The sequence below is a fragment of the Maylandia zebra genome, linkage group LG8 (genome assembly GCF_041146795.1).
Source record: "Maylandia zebra isolate NMK-2024a linkage group LG8, Mzebra_GT3a, whole genome shotgun sequence".
Classification (NCBI taxonomy): Eukaryota; Metazoa; Chordata; class Actinopteri; order Cichliformes; family Cichlidae; genus Maylandia; species Maylandia zebra.
In genome coordinates, this window is record NC_135174.1 from 4,730,407 (window position 1) to 4,755,901 (window position 25,495).

The 25,495-nt window shown below is 39.8% G+C and overlaps 1 protein-coding gene across 6 annotated transcripts in view; it reads left to right on the forward strand.

Moving 5' to 3' along the window:
• LOC101480168 (shisa family member 6) overlaps positions 1-21,331 on the forward strand; it is a 76,405-nt gene extending 55,074 nt beyond the window's left edge. For 2 of the 6 annotated variants that reach the window (XM_004569684.3, XM_004569686.3), the window contains 5 exons: positions 11,325-11,387; positions 12,516-12,536; positions 16,522-16,674; positions 18,948-19,051; positions 19,248-21,331. In XM_004569684.3, the coding sequence (XP_004569741.1) occupies positions 11,325-11,387; positions 12,516-12,536; positions 16,522-16,674; positions 18,948-19,051; positions 19,248-20,102 (1,196 nt within the window). In that variant the 3' untranslated portion in view covers positions 20,103-21,331. The remainder of the gene's footprint in view (positions 1-11,324; positions 11,388-12,515; positions 12,537-16,521; positions 16,675-18,947; positions 19,052-19,247) is intronic. The other 4 variants (XM_004569688.3, XM_004569689.3, XM_004569687.3 and 1 more) reach the window with 3 other exon arrangements.
• The last annotated feature ends 4,164 nt before the right edge of the window (positions 21,332-25,495 follow it).

Consider the following 25,495-nt stretch of genomic DNA (forward strand, 5'->3'; position numbering starts at 1 on the left):
AAAATCAATAAAATAATTTAAAATACGATCCAAACCTTTCATCTGATTTTTAAAGCCAGTGACAAGTACAGCATACGGATGAGAAAAAGATAGTGTGTTACTACATGGTTTTGTTTAGAACTTGTTTTGTGAAACTGACCTGTAATTCAATCGTTTTTACTAGCTGTGTAGAGCTGCACTTTATTTTAGTCATTACCTGCTTCTCCCTCTGTTCTCCTTTCACTAATGTGTGGCAAATCCTTTCTTTGGTATTTCAGGCCATTGAAAAAAAACAAAACAGATTTTAGAGATTCCGGGAATCCAGTTTCCCACTTAAATGTAAAAATCATTTGTCTCACACCCTAAGAAGGATATATAATTGGTGTCCTGTGTTGTTTATGACTGACTAATATAGGCTGTATGGCTACTGCTTTCCTACTTGTGGAATAAGATTCTTTCATAGTCTAAAGTCATCAGAAAGTAGCTATATGTACAAAGTAAAGTTAACAATATATTCCACACCTGCTAGCTGGTGAACACAGTGGCATAGTGAACAGTCAAATAAAGAGTGAGCCATTCAGAGGTGGATTTACTGGTGTTTGTCAAATCATTGTTCTGCTGCATAACCCAAGTGCGCTCAGCCGACTTTCTCCTTCAGAATTTTCCGGTAGAAAGCAGAATTCATGGTTCCCTAAATTACAGCAAGTTGTCGAGGTCCTGAAGCAATGAAGCACCAACAGACCCTCACAATACCACCACAATGTTTGACTATTGGCATGATGTTCTTCTTATGAAATGCTGTTGAATTACATGATGGTACAATTAGAAAATACTTATCCACACAGGGCCGGGTGGGTCTGGATGGTTGTTTCCTTTGATAAATGAAATCATCATTTAAAAACTGTATTTTGTATTAACTCAGGTTTTCATAGTCTAAGATTAAAATTCATATAAAGATCTAACATAGTGAAGTTTGACTGAGAAATTACAGAACTGTGTGTGAATATGTTTGTCATATCTTTGCAAGGCCATAGCATATCAAATATATCTATGATATGAATTCTAGAGTTTAGTCTCAAGTGGCTGAAAAAGACAGCAACAAGGTTTCAGAAAACCTTGGTTGTGTGAGAGCTGTTGGATTTGTTAATGGCAAACTTCGGTGCTGAATTATCAACCCGTATGCCGTTAGCTCATTATTTTCAGTCTTGTTTCCATTGCCTTTGCATATACTGTTCATCATCGCCGCTCTTTCTGCCAGTACATAACACCACGCTGTTGTCAGGCACGAGAATTAAAACAGCTACATTTAGGATGGTCATAATTTTCTCCAAAGGAAATCCCGTCATATTAATTAACATGATGTCAATGTGATGTTATAGTTGAGTATTTATTACAGAGTTTTATTTGCAAACAAGTTCCCTGCGCTGTCTTTAATTTGAAATGTGTTTTGCTGATACTGCAAAGTAATGCTGTACAAAGTCTTTTTCCTATCTGCTGAAATTTCTGTTCTCATTGTTTTTGTTATGGCCTTAAAGTCAAATATTTAGTCTACGCCTTTTGTCGCTTAAAATTGTGTTTGACAGATAAGAGCCACTCAGTTAAGAATGAGCACTGAGGGCTAAAATTAGATGGGGTAAAAGTGCTATAAATATAACTTATAAGCATTATCACTAGGATTGCAATTGGGTCAGAGTTAAGCCTCCTGCTCTTCCAGTGAAATCAGAGAGGAGGTGGGGCCTGAAGCTTTGTCCCTTACTTACTGAGTGAAGTAGGGCTATTATGGCAGTTAACATTTAGCGATTAAAGGTGAACAGTCTTTGTCAGTTGGTAAATGTCAAGCCCATGGTGGCTTTCCTTTCGTCTACCTTTGCTGCGAGAGGAAGGGAAGGGACATGTTGGTGCCACTGGGCTGTCAGCTGAGCCAATGGGACATATACTGCATATCTGTCACACTCATTCTGCACAGATTCTGGTGCATAGATACACGCATGCACAGTGTAACCCCACTGTCACCACCTCCATCTCCTCTGGGCCTTTTATAATGCTGGTAGCTGCTCTAGCTAAGGCTAATGGGATGGCAGGGCTGCTGGTTTTAAAGAGGGGTGTCGTGAGGAGAGTGGAGCAGAAAGCTGAAGATGGCTTTCTAATAGAACTAGGGTGGGTGCTTTGGAGTCAGAGGGAAGAGGTGGAGGGATGCCTTGTGGTCACTGGGCCATTTACTTTTCATCCCAGCACCCCAGCACGTCCTCCTTTTTCATACTTTCTCCTTCTCTTATCTACTTTGTGTCTCACTTTATCCTTTGCTCACTGTATTTCTGTCTCACTGTGCTTGCTTTCCTCCCTCCTCCTCCTTGTTGTTCAGAAATACTAGGCCTTTGGGGTTCCATTAAGTTGTGCATGAGCAGCTTTAACACCAGTGTCTTGAAGTCTGTCTTTGACCACCAGGATTTCTATGATAATCAGCTCATGCTTTGTTTTTTCCAAAGACACCAAACTAGCAAATACACTTAAAAATCATACAAACAATCTAAAGGGATATGTTTTGTTTTGTAAGAAGAACACAACAAAAAAAGTAAATATCTTCTCTGTGTTATACAAGCTAAAGTTGTCTTTTGATGGTACACGTTTGTATAAGCCAGCTTTCTGTAAGGTATTGCACCACCAAAAAGCTGCAGATGAGTTCTCAGTTTCTCAAACCTGCAGCATTAAAACTACGAACAGGTGAATTAAACAGCAGTGATTATCTCATTCAGTGTTGGAAAGGTTACTTTTAAAATGTATTCCACTACAGATTACAGAATACATGCCCCAAAATGTCGTTTGTAATGTATTCTGTTAATTTACTTAATGTGAGTAACATATTCTGAATACTTTGGATTACCTAATATATTGTCATGCTTATTATGTTACTCCCCAACACTGATCTTATTACAATTCAACATTCTGCTAGGATCAAAGTATTTTTGTACATTGTGTACTACTTTCCCAAGGACTACACATCTAAACATTACTGCCAACCAACCACAAAGCAAAATTACTTTAGAAATTACCTGAAAAAAGTTCACCATGCCTTAAAAGTTCCAGCGCTACATTCCATCTAAGGATTTGCTGTTTGCCCCAGAACAAACCTATTCCACTGAGTCCCCACCCTAACTAAGAGGACCGAAGAGTCCCACCTGTCCAGGACTTGGTGGATAGGAGATGTTTTGATGCAGTGAGGGGAACCTGTGCAATCTTAGACAGGTGTTAATGTTGTGGCTGATTGATGCACGTTCACCAGTGGAGTGATAGCAAGCATTTTTTTTTTTTTTGAAAATACAGTCTCTTCCCTCATTTGGTTAATGGTAGTGAAGAGCATCTGATGTGTTACTATGAAATCTCCCATTCCTCAGCAGATTTTAAATAATGCATTCTTGTAAGGGCAACAGCTCAAGTTTCATGCTAATGAGACAGGCAGTATGCACAGCCCTTACTGGCAGGCTAGAATACTGGATGAGCAAAATGATTCCTCAATTCAGAACTCCATTAGAGTTAAGGTTTGGAAAACTTTGGAATCGTGGCATCATAAGCTATGGTTAAAGTCTTGTAGGATTAATGAATATTTCACTGGGTATTAACTGTAATTTATCTGGATTTGATTTCTGAACATACATATGGTGAGAAATGGATCCAAATGTTGGACAAAATCTCAGGATGACAAAAAAATCTATTTGCCAAACTAAAAAAAAAAGAGGATAAATCAAAACATGCTGTACAAATCTAGCTGAGGAGAAAACTAATCCAACAGAGATGCGAGGAAATCGAAAAAATGATGTAAGATAGGAAAACTGGTAGACACATGAGGGTGAACGGATAATGTGAAAAATAGGAAGAGAGGGTTAGAAATACACAGGGACACAGCTGGAGCAGAGGGCGGGTGAGAATCTTCAAAAACAGGCTAAATGGGTATGTTTGGGTATGTTCGTCATAGCAAATTACATGGCAAGCTAACACAACTTTTGATTAGCTGTTAGCATAGCATAGCATCTATGTTAGCATAGAAAAAAAATCACCTTGAACAGTAAGCTACTCAAGCATTATTTGATTTCATTAGCCTGCAGCAGCGCTCAACCATTTCAATAAACACAGTAAGAACTGTAAGCGACTTGAAAAGCTTAGCGTTTCTCAACTCTTGAGCACAAACAATGCGACATCTCATTTAAACTGGACGCGGGGCATGCCTGAAGCATCAAATATGTAAATATGTTTGTGTTCACACCATTTATTAACATTTGTTTTTCCTTACCCAGATATGGGGTTGGGGTTAACTACAGCTTTGACTGGAAATGAAATCCAGCCTCTTTCATGAAATTTGGAGCTTCCGCTATTCAGCTACTGTACGTCTTCAGCCTCACTTTCACCCTAGCTACACGAAGGGCACACTGTATTTGTGCTGAACGTATTTTATTAATTATTAAATGTGAAACTGTCCTTTCTAAAGTGAATCCCCAGGGAATACTGATCTGGAATAGAAAAGTCAACCTTTGCTAATTTATTCATATATCACTGTCACTCTGTTATGTTTGTGTACAGTACATGATGCTTGTATGTGGCTCAAAATGATTTTGTATGTGCATGGTGCTAACATTAGGCAGCTGGTGTCTAGAGCTTGGTGACCTTGGTCATATGTTTGTTATTTTTCTCCCCTTTCAGTCTCTCATCACTCACCACTCTCTTCTCTGTCATTTGCTTCACTAGAGATTGTGGCCAAATACACATATCCCTATTCACTGGATATTCAGTGGCTGGCTTTTCAGTAGTTGGACAGAACGCAAATCCTTAGAAATGAATGTTCTGATAGTTTCTATGATACCTCAGAGAATGTGACTACAAATGCTTATTTAACCTTGCCAAGGGGTTCAAGGTATTTTCTGAGTTTCTCAGCATGCCTTCTCTTACCTCCCTTATGTGTTGTATGTGGATGCAATGCTTGGAAGTGTGATGTGAAACAAAATGCCACGCCAAATGTCAGAATACTGAGTCACTTGCACGCCATCTGGATGCTATTATGCAAACTTGCCAAGGAGGTATTCTCCAGAGATCACTTACCGTGTCAGTAAAGGGAAATTTAATGTGAGTAATGTTCTTGCAGACTTGAGGGTGACTGTATCCAAAAAAGGTGTTTAAGATTAGTCTCTGCAGCCCATTGATCACAGCTATGGGTGTATATGCTTGATTTAACCATTAAATCTGACTGACACCATCTGACAAACACACAGCTCCGTCATCAACATACTGACAGCAAATCGGCCATTTAGCAATTTAGATAGGGATCCTGTTTAACCTAACAATCTGGAGAGTACGTCAATCACAGATAATCAACCCACTGTATGATTAGACAGCAGCACTGGCTTTGAATCTATTTTAATATGCCAATTAAAGCAGATGAAGGCAATAAGTAAAGGATGGCGGAACATTCAGGAGATCTCACCCTCCACACTAAGCTTACTTAACCACTGAAAAATAGGTTTCCTGGGGTGCTTTAAAGTAGTACCAAGAGAGTTTTTTTCTTTTTCTTTTTTTGCCATGTCAGCTCCAGGAGCCCAGGAGGATGATGGTGCATTTGGGTGTTCCGAGCTGATAAGCAGACTCATGGCCCTGAGAGTTTGGGGGTGCTAACTGTGCTGGGACTCTGTCTTCAATGTGGTTAATTGGTCCCCTGATTACTTTGGGATCAGTGAACGTTGCTCTCCAGGCTCTTAATGAGCTAGTCTTCTCCTGCTTCTCAGCCCGTCATTCAGCTTTGGCTCTCTCTGTGGACCCCTCAGACCAGACTTTGAATGGAAATCACCAGATTGAGACAAAACTTCACAAAGTTATGCTCTGTTTCTGGGTTCTGTTGCTTTCAAATTTTTACAGTAGAGACACATAATATCCTTCAATGATGAGTTCCCCTATCAGCACGGTCCATTTTTCTTGAAGTTTGTCACTTTTTAAAAACTTGCTGGGTAGCGTGTACTGAAACTACACATTTCATGCGCAACAACACGTGAACTGCATGCAGTTTACATGGTTGGTGATGACCTCTCCACAATTATCCTCAATTAGCTACTTTTCAACTGAAAACATGTTTCTTATCTTCAAATCAGATGTTTTTTAATCTTCTAGGATTTTGTGGAAATGGCAGCCTTATTCTGAAAACATGTTGAACTGCAACATATCTTTTACCAGGCTTGGTAAAAGATATCATACTGTCCAAAATAATGACTTAAAAAAGTCTAATCTATGTTGTGGAATTGGCTTAAATACCATTTGGATTTTTAAATATACAATAAATACTTACTGTTAGTGTTGTGTTTATCAGTAAAGAATGAAAATATTATTTCAGTTCTAAAAGTAAAAACATTCAATTTAATTGAATTCAGTTTCATTTTATACAGCATCAAATCACAACAAATGCCTTAAGGTGCTTTATATTGTAAGGTAAAGACCCTACACTAATATAGAGAAAACCCCAACAATCACACAACCCCCTTTTAGCATTTGATGACAGTGGGAAGGAAGAACTCCCTTTTAACAGGAAGAAACCTCCGGCAGAACCAGGTTCATGGGGAGCAGCCATCTGCCGCGACCAGTTGGGGCTGAGGGGGGGGGGGGGAAGACAGGACAAAAGACACAGGGTGGAAGACAAGCCAGAACATATAAATCAGTCATGAATATGAATTAACTGAAACTATATGATGTTCATGTGTTACTGGAGTAACTAATATTAGAGTGTGTATTCTACACTCTAATTAATTTTTCTCTACTTCCCTTCATACATACTGCAAGAGTTCACCTTACAATATAAAGCGCCTTGAGGTAACTATTGTTGTGATTTGGCGCTATATAAATACATTATAAATAAAATAGAACTGAGCTGAATTGAATTGAATGAAGAAAATAAATTATTGTATGTTCTGCACAGAGGACAGATGTTTACTTGTCACCTGCTGTAGCTCATTACAGAAAAAGTTTGTTTGCAGAGATGAGTCATTCACTTTGTGACTCATTAACATAATACTGCACGTTGGTTTTTGTTTTTTTTCCTGGGGGTGGGGATAGGGCGGGGTTGTTGCTTTCTTTGTTAGATTGAAATGGACCAGTTTTAACCATGTTTGATTTAAATGCATGCACTCTGTGCACGCTATGATAAGGCATCCTGTGTCTACTCTGCAGTATAGGAATTAAGATCAAGTGAAATCATAGCAGTTTTTTCCACGCCAGAACCAACTGATACCTGGGCCATAGTCATTAGCAGTTTTTAATAATTAAAAGAAGTTAATCTGCTATTATGTACCCTGTATGTGTCATTAAAAGGCTGTTTCTCTTAAATTATCACCATTACTGAGGGTTTTCCCAGACACAGGATGTCTTGGCTAGAAGTAGAGCAGGTCGCCTGCTAATCAGAATCCCTGCCTCCCCCCAGTCTGCATGCTAAAGTGTCTAACCCTCAATGTGTCCATGTGTGATTTTGAGGAAGTGCTTGAGGCATAGAATAAAGTGTGTGAATGTGGCTTGCACGCTACTTTGAATGCTCAGGTAGAGTAGTGAAAGGGCTATGTAATTACCAGTTTGTCAACCACATTTTGTTTTACTAGTCACCTTTAATACGATTAGCATAATCACATGCACATTCATTCATAAGTCGCTCTACTATTCAGTGACATACCAAAAATGTTTATTTCATGAATTGTTTATACTAATAAGCTAAAGTAGATGCAGTGAGCTTTAGCAGAGACAGAAAGTCTTGGTTGTAGTGATCCAGTCATTCCTGGCATCACTACTCAAAACAAGCCTTTGTATCAGTAGTATTGATACTTTATTTTCTCTAGGTATTCATCCAGACACCATAATAGAAGCGTCTCACTGCCTAATTGGCAAATAAATACATCAATTGCATCAATCAACAATAAATCTGATGCAAGTTTCTCAAACACTGATTTTAGGTGAAATAATTCAGTAGTATACTTCATAATAATTATTATTTTGTAAGCTAAACTAGTTCAAGCTCTCTTGGTGTGCCACCTGCAGCACACAAAATAGTTGCCTTGTTGTTGTCATTTAATGACCTGAACGCACTTCAGTTTGTCTCAGCAAGTCATATCCTCTCACTCTCTTTCACTTTCATGCACAGAGAAGCTTTTGATAAGTGCTTTTTCACAGTAAAATTAGCTTCCCTAGTTTATGTGTTTTGTGGTTTCATTTGTAAGTGGTGACACAGTCACACTACACTTAAGCATGCCCGGACACAGTGCTCAGCAATTAGTCAAAGTAACACACTAGTCAAAGGAATTGGACTTTGGGATTCAAATGAGCCTAGTGTGAGTACACCCGTTTAATCACACCAACAAATGAAGAAATCTCTCTTTTTGGAAGGCGTATTCCTGATCAGGAGGGGTTTCATTTTAGGGGTCTTCTCCTGAATTCTAACATAGATAGGAGAAGACTTTAGAAATGAGGATGACAGTAATCTGAACATCTTCTTTGGTCCACCAGCAATACACCCCACCGCATGGTCATAGACCATAGATAAAAGTGAAGAACACATTGATTTGATGCATTAGTAAAATAAGCAGCATTATTGTGATATAATAGATCATTAATAATGAACGATAGTGCTACCAGGGACAAGTAAAAACAAAAGATCTGTTGTGACAGATACAGATAATATAGTAACTAAAAAGACATAGCTTTTTATACATGGCTTTATATTACTAAGCTGTTCATTTAATATGTTCCAAAGAAGCAGTTTCTGAAGTCTGTGAATTTATCCCCTTGAATAATCTTTTCTGTGAGTCACTGTTAAGCACTGATAAGAAAAAAGAAAAAGCCAGTGGAGGAACACACAGAAGACACATCTCATCTATCTCTATAGCTCGAGCAAATATTGAAACCCATGATGTGAGAGCGTCGGGCCTCACTCTCCTTCTTCACTTCTGTGACAGATGTAAATGGATGTTTCAGCAGTTGGCTCTAATGCATTTTTAAACAGGCACAGCAGCAGACAGCAAATGAACGTGTTGCAATGGCAACACTCTACACTGGGGTCTCCATCTATTGCTGCCTTCCCCTCTCATACAAACACACAAACCCACGCTGCTGAGAATAGCTGTCATTCATCAACTTTCTCAGTACAATGGGCTCAGTAAAGGTCCCATCTTTCAACTAAAGCACTTCCACGGTGCGGTGCCAAGGCGAGCACCATACCACTGCATCACATTCCCTGTCATCCCACAAACACTCCAGCACAGCAGGATGGATAGGTGATTGGGGCCAACTGTTGTTTATCCTCTGAGATGAAATTTAAAAAGGCTCTGCTTACTCAAATGATAACACGTTTGACTGTTACTACTGATTAGAGCTTCCTTGCAGAGACAGAAAAAAAAGGGATAATGGCCAGAGATGAGGACCAGTGCATGTTAAGTTTGCAGAGTCCATTCCAAAGACTACAAGTTCAAAAACACATCCCAAATATATTGTACAAACATTATCCATAAGAAACGTATTAATCACTCTGATGCATACTCATCCTGAAAAATTACTGCCTTTCCATGCACATATGTGGAAAGCCAGAGATAGAGATGGCAGCAGTAAGACCTACAGCACAGAACATCAGTGAAAAAAAACGGACTGGAGCCATAAGCTAGTCTGCTGGGATTCTGGCTGAGCTTGAAGTCATGACCTGTCTGGACAAACACTGGGCTTGATTTTTGACCGTGTCAGATAACACACAACTGTATAATATGCATGCTAAAAAATTCAGATTAACAAGAACACGATTTGGGAAGCAACCAGGGCAAAGCTTATGCTAGCCTAATTAGCTAAATTAGCTAAGCAAACAACATGAAACATATTTGTCACCTTGTGTAATTGTGTGCTCTGGTAATGTTTTGCTGACAGTACAGTTCAGAACGCTACTGATGTGGTATCTCTGAAGGTCACTGCACTTCACAGCTCCCATCACCGAGGAATCTAAATCCTTCACTATTTGTTCATAACAGTGTCGCTAGCCGACCTGTAAGCTGATACCATTCAATGTTAGCAAGTTAGCTGGTGGCACAAAAATGTACAATAACTTCACCGTCTTAGATTTAAATATGAAAAACTATGTACCAAAGCAGGGGGACACTATCAGCTCCTTCTTTGTATGAGTCATAACATTTTTTGTGTTTCTTCCATAGTTTTTCTTTCTGAGTTTGGATTTTGTTTTCTTTTCCACAACTGTTTTTTGTTGTTGTTGTTTTATTTTTTGTAAATAAAAGTATGACAATGGTTTCAAGTCAGCTGACAAACACTGCCCCTAAGTTTCTGGGATTTCTTGGTTGGCTTCAGTGTAAAACAAATTGTTTTGGTAAGTGATGACCAATGACCGATTTCACTTAATTTCTCTCATGATAGTCAGACTTCATCACGAACAGGTAAAAATTGCTCAGTGTAAACAGGCTGCAGACCTTGAAATTTGCTCTGAAGGTTTGGCTTTGTTTTGGTTTTTTTGCTAACTACTTTTGTCTGAGGTTAAAAGAAATCTGTTTTAAAAAATATGTTTTATGTGAGTTCAATATAACTTTCATTTCTAATGAGTTGCTTAGTCATTGCTTATGTAAAAATGTTGGTGCAAAACCTCTCTTGGTAGGTTCACTGTGTATTTTTGTGTACTGGTCATATAATTTTAAACCAGAATGTCTTTCTCTGTTCATTTGTAGTTGTACTGGTGGTTTCCTGTGTTCAAATGCACCTGCAGCACTGCAGTTCATGGATCTTTTGTAATGATGAATGCATAAATGCGCGTCTTTATTCTTAAATAATACACTTTACAAAAAATACAGTAATTGCTCTTGACTTTTCCAGGACAGGATGTTGTATGCCATATTTCTGTTTTTTTCCTTTCGTCTGTTTTAGCCTACTTTCCAAAATATGTCTGGTGTAAACATATTTTGCAGGCTAATGTCAAGCTTACAGGGGACTCCATTTAGATTTACTCATCACACAGTCTCTCATGTCTTTTCTTAATTTGAGGAAATTAAAGGGATATTTCACTCAGTGAATAGGTTTACACGCAAGTGTGGAAAGTAACTGCGGCATCGTGTCTTATTTAAACTATAAAAGTCCATTAAAAATGCACAATGTTTTCTACATAGATCTATATTTTGTGAATTATATAAAAAGCATATCTCCAAGTGCCACTAGAAGACAACATTTCCAGCTTCTTCAGTGAATTATCTCTTTAATTATCACCCTCACACTGCTTGAAGTCTGTGTTTTAGAACATACAGAGCATTCCTCGTGAACATTGAACAGATCTTTCATTGCTTTTGTCATTGCAGGTACCCATCAGCCCAACTATAACCATGTGGCTCTAGGTAGCCCCACACGCACACCTAAGAATGGTAAGGAAAACTAGAGGGAAAGGGTCTTATGCAAGTAAATTCCCTGGTCAGTTCAATGTTTCAAATGTTTGGAAGTCTAGAATGCAGCTCTTAACATGTTTAATGGGGTAAATTCATTGAACTGATCTAATTTTCAATTTCTTCATTTTTAATTTTTGAAATGGGGGCACTTTTTTTCTTTGAGAGACAAGAGACAGTAGTTGTCGGCCATCTGTTTCTCTTTCTTTAAAGTGAAAACAACGTAATGCTCTGTCAAGGTCATCCCATCCCACGACAATGTTCTCCACTGTTGTCCTAAAAAACTAAAGTTATCACCATAACTTCACGGTGCCTGAGAGGAGCAGTACCGTGAATCAGCTTTTATTACTCAAGTTAATCAGCTGTTCCTTTGAGGGAGCTGAGGCGGCCCGTGGTCACAGTCTGCCAGTTGAGCAGTCGTGTAAGAGAGGAAAGAGGAAAGATAGCAAAGATAAAAGAAAAAGCGGCATTGAGCTGAATATTCCCTGCCTTGTGCATTTATTACATTGCCCTGATCTCACCGTGTGATTTTTATACTGTTTGTTTCAACCACAAACATTAAAAACCTGCTATCGTTGAGGCACTTTGGAGCCATAGCTAAATTCTGCAGACAGACTCATTCCTTCTTTATGGACACAACTGACCGTGTAGTCCACACACATACATCCACAGACTCACACAGAATCACACGCATAGATAAGAAAACTGCATACTGGGAACAAATGCCTTGGAGATCTATGGAAAACATGAAAAATCCATTTCAACACATCTAACACAGACACTTTGATCACAAGCTGCCAGAAATCCTTCAAGTTTTGGCACACAGTGTATTTTCCAGATAAAAACCCACAGCCACAACCCCCCCAGCGGCCCTTGACTGAAACAACCAGGAGATACTGCTCCATATCAGAGCAGAAAATGCACAATCATACACACAAGTGTACATAGCATGCCTCTGGACTTAAAAGCTGTTTTCATTAGAATAATTTTGAGGGGAGATTTTCTGTACTGGCTGTGCTGAATATGCAGAAGGTCTTTCAGGAATAGGTTCTGTTTCTCTTACCATCAACATGTTTCTGAAATATTTGTTTTTCATTTGGGTTTCGGTAGCTCACCGATCATTGAGACGTGGTAAGTCATGCATACATATGTTTAATTTAGTGTGAATATTCATTCACTGCATTCCAGCACACATTTGTGTACATACTACGACTCTTACCTTTGTTTCCTTAAACCAGTGTATTTTCAGACCTGATTCAAGCAAGAGTTTCTGTTTGATCTTTGCTTTGACAGCACAGTTTGTTGTTGGTCATGTGGGCCAACAGGAATCAGGGACACAAGCTGATGAGTTACAGTAGAAAATTATTTATGTTATATTTATGCAGTATTTTTCGTACTGTCAAAAAAATCCATCAGAAAGACCAAAACCAAATCAACAATTTTGAATGCTGGTTTTTATAAGAATGGCTTTTACTGACAAGCAGCCAGTTTACTGAGAGCCCAGCTTCACTGGGACACTCACATATGTGTGTTACACGTAAGAGGACTGGTACTTTGTGTGTAATTCTGTTCGAAATTATGTAAATGCTTTGTGTGACAGGCTCTTATATCAGTTGTTATCTTCTTCCATTTCATTGATGTATCCAATTAAGCTTATTTTATGTTGCAAAATTATGTTCTGTCTTCCATGAGACGAGTTTCTCGTGGTCACCCGTGGTTCTCATCAATGATGAGCATTTGTCGTTGTGACTCAGGGTATCCTTTAAGTTTAGGGTTCAGAATGTTCTACTTGGACATTTGCATCCCCTGAGTTGATTTTCAGAGCAGTATTAGTGCCACTGTCAGTAAACGTACTGATACCTACTAATTCTGCATCTAAAATTCTGCATCTGTGTGAACATAACACCATACTGTTATTTAATTCTGAAAGACTGCTGCTCTTATCAACTGTCATGTCATTCATGTCATTACTATGACCAAAGGTTATGTTACATAGTCAGCGCCTTTGGGTTTAGGTTTAATTTGCCAGAAAAAAACAACACAACAATCAAAGTTACAGATAGTTATAGCTATAGATTTGACCGATACAACTCATAATTATTGTTTTTCAAAACTATATCACAATAGTTATGAAGTTATGAAGTAAAATCTTCTGCTGATTTTTTTTTAACTATTTAAGTCTTGGAGCCACATCTGTGTGGCTTTACTGTGTTTAAACATAAAGTATGTCTGCTAATGAGATAGCTAACAGCATGCCACAGTCTGAGTTGATTCCCCACTTAGTAATGCAGCTGTGGAAGACAACCCACTCACAAATTTTTCACTTCGATCTCCCCCCCTGCAGCTCCCAGGACCCCCTGCAGTCACTCAGCCATGCTGCCGTCCCTGCTACTTTACTCTCGTTCCTTCTTACAGTCGTGGTCATGAGTTTACATACGCTCATCATAGGCATTAATGTCATGAGCTTTTATTTCTTTAATCAATTTTTTCCCCGGGTGGAACGATTGTGTAGATCAGGTAGTAGAGCAGGTCACCTACTAATTGGAAGGTTGGTGGTTCAGTCCCCATCTGCCCAGTCTGCATGCCAGATAACCCGAAGTTGGTCTCTGATGCGTCCATCAGAGTGTGAATGTTGGATAGAATGGGTGAATGTAGTTGTGTGCAGTGCTATATAAGAACCAGGCCATTTACCATCTACATCTTTAGTGACGTTAGTGTCAATTTAAATGAGCTGTATGTACACTTTTGGGCCTGTATGGATAACTTTGACTCTGTGTGCTTTAGAGACAATCCAAAATAAGTCATTATGGATGTACAGTCATGCACAATCATTTCACCCCTAAAAGGAACAGTTCAAAGAATTTATTTTAAAAAAAACCCAAATTATTGCCGTTCATGTCCATAATGAATGCACGTAAGCTTGTGACCACAACTGAGCATTTCAGTCTCTTGTTTCTTTTTGATTCTCTTATCCCCATCTCTTGTTCTCTTTCTCTTCCATCTCTCCATCCTGCAGCAGTTACTAAAAACACTATTCTTATCTGTCGTTTGGAGGCTAGTGTGGAGTCACACCCATGCCCGCTGCTCTGCACTGCGTGACAGACTCGGAGCTTGCAGGGGAAAGCTAGATAGAGCAGGAGTGGGAAAGAAAATGAGAGAGAAGGGAATACTGAATGGACAAGAAAGAATTAAGGAGCAAAGGAAAGTGGGTGGCAGCATGGTAAGACAGATAAGATTGACAGAGTGAGGGAAGTGGAATGGGACAGACTGCGGATGTTTGTGTGTGTACATGTGTGAAAAAGAGAGATAAAGAGAAGGAGTAGAGTGAGAAGAAAAGAAGGCTTGGGTCCAGTCCCCCACCCCCACCTTCCTCGTCTTCCTGGCATCATCTCACATCACACCAACAACAGGCAGCCAGGCATTGCTCCCGTCCCTGTCCCAGTTCACATCACAGCACTGTCACAAGCAGGGTCACTCTCCAGCACACATCTGTTGTTTGGTGTGTTGTCTATTTTTTCCTTGCCTTTCCTTGTTTGGACCACTGTTTCCTCCCGTCAAACCACCGCATCGCCTGTCAAGTCAGTCCCACACCAAACACTCACTGAGTGGCTGATGTGTCCGCCTATACTCCCCCATCACTGGCACCAACAAGTTGGAGTTTTAAAATATGCAACAGTTTCTTAAAGGCAGATATTCAACTTTTTTCCTCAGCAAACTATTGCTGAACTTTAAAGGACAGAGGGATGATTAAGACAATAAGACTTAGAACTTTAGAGCTATGGTACAAACCATAGAAAGCCTACAACCAAAGTGATAGAAGTATTTCAACTAAGTTACAACATTAAAATCAGGTCAGTTCAGTTCCATCATTTGTAATAACAGCACCTGTCAAAAGGTAGTAGGCTTTATTAGGCAGAAAGTATCTTCTAGCAGGATAATATGTGGTTCCAGAATACAACAATTTTGGAGTGATAGTTTAAGGAATGTAACAAAGAGATCAAGGTGTCCTTCAGCCTCCAGATTCCCATCTGATTTAACTGAGCATGTGTGGGATGTGCTGGAAAAACAAGTCTAATTGATTTGACGCTCCACCTTGCAACTTGTATGACTAAAAGAATCTGGTCCTAATATCTTGGTGCTTAATACCAAAGGACCTAGGGTGTCGTGTCTAGAAGGGTTAGAGTAGCTTTGGCATAGGGGAACCTACACAACCCGTTTGGCTTTAATGTTAAGGGTTATCAAATAAGAAATGTTTTATAGCCATGACTATCTTTAATAGTCTAGTTTACTGAAATATCAACAGGATACGTAACTCTCTCACTCCACTTTAGTACGAGTGGACTGGGTTTTCTATTTCAGCAACATAAAGTGTGATTGTTCTCAAAATCTATCTCAGTCATTCTCCAACCCTTTCACATGTACCTTCCTTCAGAAGTTTCTTTCTTTAACCCTCTGAGGTTAGTCACCATAAGGGATAACTCTAACTCTGCCCTACCCTTATAGTTTGGAGAAAGGCACAATAGACTATTAGGAAAGAAAGTTCATGTCACTTAGAATGATTATTTTCTTTGCTCCCTGATTGCTAAGACACAGGAGAACAACTTAATCAAAACAAAAACTACATATTCTGATTGTCTAGAGTTAGAGTTAGTAAAGACTCACACCTCAGAGATATAAAGTATGAAATGTAAGCTGCTGACTCTATCTGGTTTATAAAACCAGCTATTCAAAACATATTTTATATGTACTCATGTGTGAGTTCATGTGTATTTGTGCAAATATAGATTTTTTCTTAGGTCACTACAACCCCCAAACTCCCAGAAGAGGAGCAGGGCTTCCATATACTCAGTGGCTCCCTTGGTTGGAATTATTATTTTATACTGACGAGATTAATTTGGAGATTATTTCAAAGGACCTCTGCCTCCAGCAAATATTTGTACAGCTGAAACTCCAGCCTGTCTGCCAGCTCACTCTTTTTTCTTCACAGCAGGTGGTCTTTCTGTGATTGTTCCCTGGGGTCTCCTTTTTGGGGGGGGTGGCGTAGGAGACGTCAGCCTGCCCATTTCCCCCCCTTTTTCCCTCTTCTGTGTCTGTATATGTATGTATGTGTCTCCAGAAAACAATCGGATAAGTGGCATCCTGACCTCGCAGACGGAGCCCTACGACCTGTCTTTCTCACGCTCCTTCCAGAGCCTGTCACACCTGCCACCCTCCTACGAGGCGGCCGTCAAAGCCGACCTCAACCGGTTCTCGTCCTTGAAGAAACTCAGTAGGTCCAAGTTCACTGCAATAATGCAAGAATAGGCGCCCTGCCCTGATCCTAAAGCCCTGCATGATAAAAACACTGCATTAAGTGTGCTTTCCTGACTCCAGGCTGGGACTTTCTGAAGGGCTCTGAAGTATTTCAGATGTAACAATGGCTCACCTGCTGTAACTCGGGACATTAAACTGTAGAAAAAAGTACCCGTATATGTTGTTTTGGACTTTTTGCAGCTCGCCGTTGATTAAAGATCTAAGTGGATGGAGGGCACTATGAATTAAAGCCAGAAAGTATCCCCTTCTCAACTCTGAGCTGTCAAAAAAGCAGCCTAATCACCTCAAAAAAAACCTCTGATTCATTGGTATTCCCTGCTTCCCTCGCCGCAGCCATGATTTCTCTTGAATCACACATATATCAGCGGCTTCTTGCGTCTGGCCTGGCTCGGTATTAATTTAGCGTTTCTTTGGTGAATTTCTACAGCATAATGAGCTCTCGTCTCATGCTATTCTCTAAGTGAAATACAAATATCCGTTACGGCTTGTGTAGTTTCATCATGAGCGTCCTGCTTCGCTGCTGGCTCAAGTCAAAATGAAAGCTGGACATCTACAACTCATCCCGTCAGGGGTCACTCTGCACTGGCTCCCACTTAGAGCTGCCAGGCACCATTTGAAACTAAATGGTAAAACAAGTTTGCAGTAGTATTTACTGGTTCTCAGTTGTTTTGGAGAAATAAAAACAACCACAATTTATTTGAAGAATGCTTGTGAGAATTAACATAATAGCTTTTGATGGACCGTAAAACAAAACCAAATGAATTCAATTGTCAGAGATAGGACCCCACCAAAGAGACAGTTCTGAAATGGAAAAATATCCCTTGGCGGTGTCCTTCCTTCAGTCTTCCCAACTTTCTTTTTGCTTCAAAAGCAAATTATTTGCTGCAGCAAATAGCCAAAAGGCTCTGCTGTTTCTTTTTGTTGCTCAACTAGTGTCTGCACAATGATAGATCATGCCGGATTGCGCTGGAGGGAACATCGAGCGGAGTTTTCATTGTTGAGATAATAAAAGAAGAATGGTACTGCTTATTAATGCAAATTGGTATCAAACTGAAGAGAAAAAAAGCACTTAGCCCATTGCAGTGCAGGACACTATATATCATGAGTTATTCATTCACTCTGGTAATATGGTTGATGAGTTTGCAATGCGCTGCCCAAATCTTGAAGACTATTATGCTTGAGAAAGGAACATCTTGTTTTATTATCTCTCATAATGAATCGATTTGCAGCAAGCACCCGTGACTCGGCGCTGAAGGGGATTTGGATGAGAGTAATTTGGACAGGTGGTGTGAACACTGCTGTACCATTATTGAAAAAGACAGACTCGCACCGAAAAGCCATCTACGAATTCTCAATAAGGTGGAGAGATCTGCTCTCATTATACCTTTCCACCATCAATGGCAGTGGCATTCACCTGTCTCTTGTTGTGCGGGTTAAACGCTCATTCACAGACTTATAAATGTTTCCATTTTTGAATGGTTTATGCTACTGTCTTTATGACCAGATGTCAAGTTTTTGTAAATGTGCATCACTTTGTGTGTGCGTGTGTGTTTTTTTATGTATTTATTTGGTCGATACAGCTCTCTGTGCATGTGTTTTTGTCGTGTGGCATGAATTTAATGCTACATTCACTCCTACACTTCGTCTTTGCAAATGTATTCTCGTCTTTTTGATCTGCTTTTAAATGCATGTTATATTCATTGTTTGGTTTGGAGGTTTTTGTTGGTTGCACACAGGTATACGAAAGAAAACCCCCACTCGAGTTTATATGAAACACTCCCAGCTTCAGTGTTGATGTGATTGTGTAATAATCCTATTAGATTTCCAGCATGCATATATGTGAGGTGCCTGCGTGGTTCCCTCCATGTCTGTATATGATGTTTTTTGTTTATAGACTTTCAAATGACCTTTGAAAAGTTATCCCCCACAGCCAGAACTGCCTGCAGCATCCCTGATCAAGTCTGGATATGTGGATGTTATGTGCCTAGCATGTAATGTGGTCTGACTGTGATACTCTGCCTCTATTTTCTATTCCCCTCTATGAGCTTGGAAAGGTGAAATACGATGGGTCTCCCAACACTATTCTCTGCATTGTGTGCCGTGTTCTCCAATTCCACGTTACACGATTTCTCCCCTAGCATTCTGTACCTACCCGTGTTTTCTCTTTCTTTCGCTCCTTGAATTGCCTCTTCACTTCGTGTCTTTTTTTTTCCACTGTGTCCTCTGCAGCAGATAAAGAAGTCGAAGACTACTACACTCGTAAGCGCCACCTGCCTGACCTGGCAGCAAGAAGCACTCTTCCCCTTCATGTTCTCAAAATGAGTCAAGAACAGGTGGGTACAGAAGTGTTCCGTTCAATAGTGCACGCTTCAAAACAAGGTCATGTACTATCAAGTTTTATGTATCTATGATGCAAGAGCACAAGTTTCCAGATTTAAATGTTAGAAGTTATTCTGAAGTAGTCGGCAGCAGAGCATCTTACCCCTGAGTTTATGAATAAACTCACCTCATCCGTCTTTTGCTCGATAGCACCGGGAACAACAGCAGAGCCAGCCCCCACAGTCCTCCATCTCCCAGGCCCCTCCGCAGTCACAGTCCTCACAGCAGCAGTCTCAGCAGAGGCAGAGGCCCCGTCGTGTCCAGAGGGCTATGTCCCAAGATCGTGTCCTGTCCCCTCAAAGAGCCCCCCAGCAAGATTATACCATGTCTTCTAACGGTGTTTCCCTGTACGGAGGTAGGATCCTGTCCGATGAACAGCTCCTATCTGCTGAACGTCTTCGATCCCAGGAGCGTCTTCTTCCACAGGACCGCCACACCTCCCAAGATCGCCTCTACTCCAAGGACCGTATGTACTCCAAGGACAGACTCCTGTCACAGGAACATCTTTATTCAAAAGACCGCCACTACTCCCAAGATCGCCTCTATTCACAAGAACGTCTATACTCACAAGACCGCCTCCTGTCCCAGGATCCTCTGCTCTCGCCAGATAAGCTGATGAGGTCGCTGAAGCGCGGCATGGTCAGCAGTATCTCTGGCGGGTTTTATGGCAGTGACAAGTCAATATCACGGGCCATCTCACACACAGACGTGTTCATTCCAACTACGCCTCTAATGGATCGCTACAAGATGACCAAAATGCACTCCCATCCCAGTGCCTCTAACAACAGCGGTGGTGGAGGCAGCGGAAGTGGGGTACAGGGAGCAGGCGGGAGTGGGCACTCCAACACCTTAGCCATGAACCAGACAGCAAATAAGAGGCAGGCATTTGCCTCGAGACGGACTCACACTGTGGAACAACTCCACTACATCCCACAGCACCACCAGCAGCAGCAACAACAGCCACAGCACTACCGCACAGGCAGCAAGACTGAGGTGACTGTGTAAATGTTCAGGAATACTCACTGCTGAATGCCAGGGGCTGGGTCTGATTGACAAACGGTGGTATATTGGCCTCCTTTTAGAGTAGGATGGTGGCAATTTTGCTTTCTTTGACCAAGGCTTCTGCCAAATTAGAGATTCCAGGACCAAGAACTTCCACTTACTTACTGTGAGAGACCGGGAAAACGAGCTACACTGTACATTGCATACACAGGCCCAGCCAGATCTGAAGCCAGAGGAGGTTATGGATGGGGAAGGTGTAGTATTATCCTGCTAACTTGCCTACTATTATTGTCACTGTCTTGCCTATCCTATTCATCCACAGGCTTTGGCACCATTCTGTGTATGTTTTAGTGGGAAAGCACCATTTGTGTTTGTTTATGCCTTTATCAGCCCCCTTTTGTCCAACAAATCTATTCTGTGACCTTTTCTGGCAAATCTTAAAGGGCTTTGCATGGTTAAACACACGAACCGATTCCTACGTGACTTCTGTTGTGCGACATAACACCACCACAGGTGATGAACTGAGAGAATGAGCCTGTAATAACTTTATAAATATATAAATAAATGAAAAAAAGGAACCATTTGTATGCCCTGTCCTACTCATAGTTGTAGAGAATCTCAATGAGAGAAATTGAACTGGATGTTATCAGCACTCCTATTTGGTGCCTCTGATAGGTGTTCTATTTCGAAAAATGAAGTGGTTTTGTGGGTTACAAAGCACAATCAATGAAAAAAACATTATGTTCTGTTTTTGATTATTAATTTTGAATTTTAATATTAATGGCTAGCTTGTTTTGTTCTTAAAGCAATGGCGTTTTTTCTCTTCTTTTTCTTTTTTGTTTCCTCTTTTGCTTCCAGTAGACGATTGTAAATAAGCTATTCTAGAAGCAGTATTATGGACAAGTCTGTACTGGATGGACTTTATATTAGACTGTCTGTTTTCAATAGATTCTTAAAAAACAACTATAAACCATTACTGTTTCGTGAGTTCAGAATAGAAGCCCACTTAACCGAGTATTTGACCGGATAAATTAATACTATACTGTGTGTGTCTTTGCAAAAACTGTTTGTAGGACGAAAAGTGAATGAATGTGTTGTTGACAAATGATATACCACTGTTCATATTTGGATGTAGACTGTGTTTCATTGACTTCAGAAGACTTGAACATCATGGAAATGGAATATAATGCTTGTCAAAGTAGGGTCAAATAAACCATCCATATTTTTCTAAACATGCAACATTGTTCTTGGAGAGATACCTCTGTTTCGTCTGTGCTTCACAAATTTGACAAATCTGTGCACTGGTTTAGCTCAGTGGTTGAGCAGGCGACCATGTACTGTACGGCAGCAGGCTCGGGTTTGTGTCTTCTGCTCTCGCTCTCTTTCTCCATGTATCACTATATATATATATGTGTGTGTGTGTGTGTGTGTGTGTGTGTGTGTGTGTGTGTGTGTGTGTAATTACACATCTTCACAAAGTTAAGCCACTTTTATCATTTGTGGCACTGGAGTGAAAAAAAAGTAAAATGCTAATGTTAGGCAAAAATAAATTACACCAGGGTTGCATATCCTCAGTATCACCAACATTAAGTTTCAGCAGGATCACACTAAATGTGTGTGACAACTACTGTAGCCTGATTTAATGAATGTTTTACGTGGAACACGCAGTAGCTTTGAAGTTCATTAGTGGTGACCAGTGTTGGTCAAGTTACTTGAAAAAAGTAATCAGTAACTAATTACCGATTACTTCCCTAAAAAAGTAATCCCGTTACTTTACTGATTACTTATTTTCAAAAGTAATTAATTACTTAGTTACTTAGTTACTTTTTAAAAACACGATTTACAACCTGAATAGGTGATAAAGCGATAGATCTTTCAGCCCAATTCTACTTTTTCTACATAATCCATCATACAAAATGTAATCAAATGGAAAAGTCTCTTTTTTTTAACTTGTTTTATTAGTTTTAATCTTTTAATTTTATGCATCAAGCAAAAATTTTATTATATGCAACATTCTCTGACTTGAATAAATTAATTTAATATTTAAACCTATTTTCTGCACATTCCAGCTCATAAAATAAAATATTTTTTGTGTGTTTACACTCAGTCTTTCAAATAGATGCAAGTAAAACACAGCAGAAAATAAATAAAGTCAAAGACTAGCGGTCCTGTTGCTCTATTTTCACCTGTAAAGCAGGAGTTGGGTAGGCGGAGGTTTACCCTGGTGCAGGTGTGCCGCGGTCAGTTGAAGAATCCGCGAGTTTCTCTGTGAGTTTCCCATTAAGTCGTAGCTACTCGGTGCTTGTTGGAAGTTTAGGGGTTTTTTTCGCTGTAAAAGGAAGTTTTCTTCCCACGCACAACGGACACTAATGTTTTTGTCACTTTTGATGGAATCTAACTCAAAGTAAGGTCAGTACTTCCACGCTTTAAACGCTGCACGCTCATACTCTCTCCCGCACTCATATGATCCATTGTTGATCTGCACACAGCTGTTGTCACGAACGTCGCACTCGCTTACGTCACTGTCATGAGACATTCTCGCCAAAAATCACGGTTTTAGTAACGCAGTAACGCAGCGTTCCTACGGGAAAGTAACGGTAATCTAATTACTGTTTTTGCAATAGTAATCCCTTACTTTACTCGTTACCTGAAAAAAGTAATCGGATTACAGTAACGCGTAACGCGTTACTGCCCATCTCTGGTGGTGACTTAAAAGTGCAAAATTGTAGCTAATTTCCAGATTTTAGAACTCATTTCACAATCTATAAAGTTCATAAAGAAAGTGTATTCTAAGGCCTGGCATGTTTCACAAAACACTAAAGCAAACCCAAGACAACAGATGTAACAGATCTGCCTTTTTTATACCATCAACATACTATTGCACCTAAAAAGCTTTGAAATTTCATATTGTGGTCTAGGATGTGTGAGTGTGGAAATATCTCACAAAAACTACACATCAAACTATACTCAGTGTGTTTCTTTTGGTCTTTCTCAGCTCGCTGTCCAAACACCTCACATTCCCCATGATGATTGCTGGATGGTAGATGGAAAAGCTCCATCTCTGAAACCCTGTTCTTTCCTTCATAGCTTCTTCAGGATTACAGGCCTTGCTCGAGGCAAAAAAAAGTCAGCCCGAGGAGATTAATCATCAAGAGTGCAATGCAAAGACAAGTCGCTAGTAGACCTGCAAAACTTGACTTGTGAATTGCAGTAAAAACCAAGTGTCTGCTACGTGTACTTGGAAACGATCTAAAAAGACCAATCGTCTTTTTTTATCACATGCATCCATCCATCCTGTTGTGCTTATCCTTACCTCTTCAAAGAACAAAGTCAAAAAACAGAGTTTGCATTTATATGCATATTTTTATGTGTCTGTACAAATATTTGCACATTCAAACGAACAGCTTCATCCTCACATGATTTGCAGAATCTCATCTTGTGAAAATCAAGCCTGGCAAGGCAAGGTAAGGCTGCTTTGTAGTAGTTACTAACTGTAGATGTCCTGTAGAGCTTGTTTTCATATCTAATTCCTTTCTGATCGAAAACTAAAACCAGAAAGCATCATTTACACATGATTGGCCACTAGGCGATCAACTGATAATATTACTACATCACTAGTTATATGAGATATAACTATATATATATATATATATATACAGTGTTGACACACACCAAAATTACATAGATATCTCTATACTTTGACCTTAAAAAAAAACAATAATTCGAACTTCCTTACCTTACTCAAAAGGGCATTTTTAGACATAAAGGTCTAGCGTCTATATTGTAAAATAATAGTTAGAAATAGTTAAATTCACTTACAGAACCATATCTTTTGTAGTTCTGAAGGCTGTCTGTGTCTGTGGTGTGGATAAGTGATGTCTACATTATTGAGTTGCACTGGAGTAAGTGCATTTCTCTGTATTTTGATCATTATGGATTTAATAGATATATGCTGCTGCTGCTGCTGTTTTTAGGTCCTGTGTGAACTTCATGCAACAGTAACTTTGGGTTTACAGAGCACCCTTTAAGGTTTCTTGTTTCAGTATGACAAACAGGTTGTTTTAATCAGCTTTAACAAACAGCAAGTGCTGCGTTTTATCTAATGACGATACCTTCTTAACCTCAATTTAAGAAGCTCACACTGTGCAAACATCACTTTTGTCGCTGCCCACTGAAGTATAGCAACCAATAAGATTATTTATGATTCTGGAACAGCTATGCCTCAGAAAATTATCTGTGTAATTACAGGTCCAATCTGCCAGCTGTACAGGTTTGATTGTACAGCGGTGGGGGTCACGCACCTTTTCTGACAGCATCCCACAGCCAGCCTGGCACGCATGTTTAACTGACAGTTTCTGCATGTATGGCACTCTGGGTTTTTCTGGGCAGTGCTTTTATATGACATCTGAATTAATATGGTTTAATTTAATGCTGGTCATTGCAAATTCAAACCTTGTTTAAATTCATGGAAATCCATGGGTGTGAAGGACAATTCTCGCAGCAAACAACAGCGTCTGCAAATTGCACTCCTCCATAAACACACAAGTTTGTTTTTTTGTTTTTTTTAAAGAGCGATAAGAAAAAAATGGAAAAAGTTTGCATTTGCAATTTACACTGATCCTCGAGCCCATCAGCATTTAAATGAAAATATGAGACTGCAGTCAAAAAGAATCTATGAATGGGAGAGCAGCTGAAGAGTGAGAGGAAGGCTGGCTACAACAATGACTGCAGCTCAAGCGGTGCGAGGAGGAGGAGGTGCAGAACATGGTCTTCCATAAAACAATCAGCAGCTTTCAAACTGTCTTTCCACATCTCAAATAGCACACATTTCTTCAACAATGTATTTCATTACTCATGTGTTCTGCATTTAATGCTAACATGATACAGGAACAGAGGTCTTATTTTGCTGGTTAAAAATTCAATCTCCTTTTCTGTACTTTTCCATTTGGTCCTTGCTTTCGCCAGCTCTGAGTGCGGTCAGTGAGCACTGTCATGTCTGGATTTGAAACAGAAAGACATTTTCAGTTTCCCTGTGACATTCAGAGGATGTAGTTTAGACATATAAAAAATACAAAAAAAGGCAGTGGGCTCTTTTCTGGGTTTCATCTTCCTTATAGAAAGCTGCAATTTTAGTCCGCTGTGGGGAAAATGCTTTTTTTTTTTTATATACAGCAAACACGATGACAGGTACGAAACTGAAATCCTGTAAAATGAAACGCCTTCTACTGCCCTCAGTGATGACAATAGAGGGAATGACTTATGTTATTTTATTTGATATTTTTTAAGCTGCCGTGGATATCTTGAAAAAGGTCAAAAGAACATGACAGTGGCCCGGCACCTGCCAAAACACTCACTGTGTCGAGCCAACGTGTAATACATTGTGGCGATATGTTCAA